General features: G+C 38.6%; 1 protein-coding gene across 1 annotated transcript in view; it reads left to right on the top strand.

Moving 5' to 3' along the window:
- LOC101854932 (ganglioside GM2 activator) overlaps window positions 1–3,209 on the top strand; it is a gene marked incomplete in the record, with an annotated part of 7,247 nt that overhangs the window by 2,651 nt on the left and 1,387 nt on the right. The window contains 1 exon segment of the mRNA XM_005092895.2: window positions 2,806–2,976. Coding sequence (XP_005092952.2) covers window positions 2,806–2,976 — 171 coding nt within the window.

Raw genomic sequence — 3,209 nt, 5'->3', positions numbered from 1 at the left:
GTTATTGTTATTATTATTATGATTATTATGATTATTATGATTATTATGATTATTATTATTATCATTATTATTATTATTATTAACATTTTGAATGAAAAAGACGTGAAGGAAGAAATTTTAAACGTCTTCTCTTCAGTAATCACGGGCAATGCGTAAAATAATTATTATTAAACAGAAGCCTAACTTAATTTATGCTCCTAGTTTAATGTCTTTAAATAAACAAATGTGGAACGCAAGATATCCGAAAAGCCTGTACCCATAAAACGGCTCAAAATAGCATGTTGTCCTTCAAGAACCCAATTGTGATTACCCTTTGACATTTCTGTTGTATAACTATATTTAGTCTCAGATGCCGAGGATATTGTTACGCCCCCGATCGTGTCCCAGGAACGATCCACTGTCCTCCAAGTGCGTCGATCTGAGGCTGCGTTATCAAATTATCTCTTGGGTTGTGTCATACCTCGAGGGAAAAGAGGGACAGGGCAGGGCATCCTGTGATGCATCTGTTGAAGGTTGCGCGAAACCAATTTTTTTTCGACATTGTGTTGAACAAATTTCAGGATACCATCTTTTCAGTCAATGTTTATTTCTTTTTTATTTATTTATTTATTTATTTATTTATTTATTTATTTATTTATTTATTTATTTATTTATTTATTTATTTGTTGGTGGGGAGGGGGGGGGGTGAATGGTGTTATTGGTATTGCCCTTAAGCTCGTTTATTTGTTCAGCTTTGAAGAAAATATATCCATCAATCTTTTTTTAAAAGTCGGGATATTTGCAATTGAGGAGGCGGGGTTCTCTGGTGTCAGAGATAATATAACCCACCAAAGTTTAGTGACTTCCAAAGCCTGAGTTTTTGGAAACGGCCAATGTACATATTTATGTGGTAAGCCAAAAAAAAAAAAAAAAATCGATTTTAATTATCTAACGGTCGCAAAAATGCCAGTTTCTTCGGATTCACTATTGTGACTAGGGCCAAATCTCACCATGATAACACACACATAATATAAAGACGAAATTGTCTGTGACCCATTGTCGTGTAGAAAGTGGATGACATTATGTGGTGGAGGTCTTAGCCAACGTCGGTATAATTTTTAAAAAAAAGAAAAACAAAGGGGAAAGTAGGGAATACCACTTTGCACTGGTGACTGTCTAGGACATCTTGTCGTTTGCGCAGGTTTGACTGTACTTACATACATGCTTTATGTGTACGTTTATGGCTATGTCTCCGAAGACGCTGTACTGGTCTGTCTCTGAGTATCTTCCCGGTCCTCCTGATGTAACAGCTCAGTCAAATCGGCAGTGAAAAGCATGTCGTCGGGAAGCTGCCCAAACGTACTACATTCAGAAAGCAACATTAAATTTCCAGGAGAGAGAAAAAGAAAATGTTTCAATCTTTTAAAAGCAACTAAGAAATTACGCATCTTTTCTGGTTTCTTAATATTTAGAATTTTTATTTCATTAAAATATTCCTGAGCACACGCAACCGATACCCCGGACCATTTTTTTAAAGTCAAACTTTTGGACTTATTATAACTGAAAAGCTAGGCGACGATGAATGGGGTCACTGTCGTGCACGTAGACGAAATACATGTTCACCAGGTCTTATTGGTAATAGGAATCTAACTGTGGGTATAGTGGAGTGCTCACACACAACCCTTACTCCTCGAAGATCAGCGACCTTGTTTTTAAAGACACAAAAAACGTCGTTTCGTAATCTCCGCTTGTATCGGCCTGATCGAAGCTCCATAATTGCATTATGTGGAATTGTTCCATGTCTCTGGGGAAAAGAAGGAATAGCTGTGCATCCCAGGGTGCATCTGTTTGATGTGACAAGGGATTAATACTATTTCTATTATACATGTAATACCGGAACATACCATACCATACCATACTGTGCCATTCCATACCATACCATATCATGCCATACCATACCATTACATACCGTACCATAACATAACAACATACAATATCATACCTTGCCATATAATGAAAAAATAATATTGATAATAAATAACATTTTCCCATCGCACATCCCAGCTCTACATCAAGCTTTATGCGCTTTCCACTATAATATTATACCATACCATGTTGTTGTTGTCGTTTGTTTTTTTTTTCGTGATTTTAGTTGGTAGGAAATTTTGAATTTTGCCTGTATGGCGGCTGAAGCCTACTCATATCGATTTTGGACAACCAAGGGATATCAATGTATTACTAACTTACGCAACTTGAACACAGGACCTCCTAAATTTTTTCGCCCTTGTCCAAGAAGGCTAGCTTTAGATCTTACCTTCCATAAGATCAGGTGTTTGGCTGAAAGACAGCAGTAAGGAGGAGCCAATGAGAAGCAGAAGAATGACTGCAGAAAGAGTCAGGAGCCCAGAGGAGGGGTACAGGGGGTGAGGGGGTGGGGGCAGAAATGGAGACGAAAGCGATCGATAGAACCTTTTTAGAGAGCAGGAATGGATTTGAAAGGAGATTTTTTTTTTAGAGAAAAACGTTTTCCGTCGCTATCTGGATTCTAACCCAGGACTTATTGAATGAGAGATGAAAACCTTGACCTCTAGGCCACCAGAGCTCCATTCCATGTTTAGCCATACCATACTATACTATACCATACAATATCATACCCTATCATGTTATGCCATACCATGCCATACCATACCATATTGTACCATATTGTACCATACCATACCATACCATACCATACCATACCATACCATACCATACCATACCATACCATACCATACCATACCATACCAAAAAACGACATCAGAACATGTTGTTTTTTTCTTTCCTCAGAGCCAGCAGGGATCTTCAAACACCTTCTCATTCACTAACTGTGAAGACCCCAAGAAGGAGATCGCTGTACCACGTGACGTGAGCATTTCTCCAGACCCCATCCGTATCCCGGGAACTTTGACAGCCTCGGGAGGTATCCTGGTCAAAAAACCGTTCGGAGCTCCCCTCAAGGTGAGAGGTTGTGCACATAGATCTGTAGCCCCGTTTACGGAGGTCTGTTGTTGTAGATCTAGAGGAGGAAGGAAAACGACATTCGCTGAGAATAAAGTTTGTTAGACCATATTAATGTTGTTTACTTAATCATTCTCTTCTTTGTTGTCTGTTACTTGGATTGCCCCTATCCATCCCCTTTTGTTGTTGTTGTTGTTGTTGTTGTTGTTGTTGTTGTTGTTGTTGTTGTTGTT

Source organism: Aplysia californica, unplaced genomic scaffold, assembly GCF_000002075.1.
Source record: "Aplysia californica isolate F4 #8 unplaced genomic scaffold, AplCal3.0 scaffold00054, whole genome shotgun sequence".
Taxonomy (NCBI): domain Eukaryota; kingdom Metazoa; phylum Mollusca; class Gastropoda; order Aplysiida; family Aplysiidae; genus Aplysia; species Aplysia californica.
Note: the sequence above shows the minus strand (reverse complement) of the source record. Positions and strands in the feature narration are given on the sequence as shown.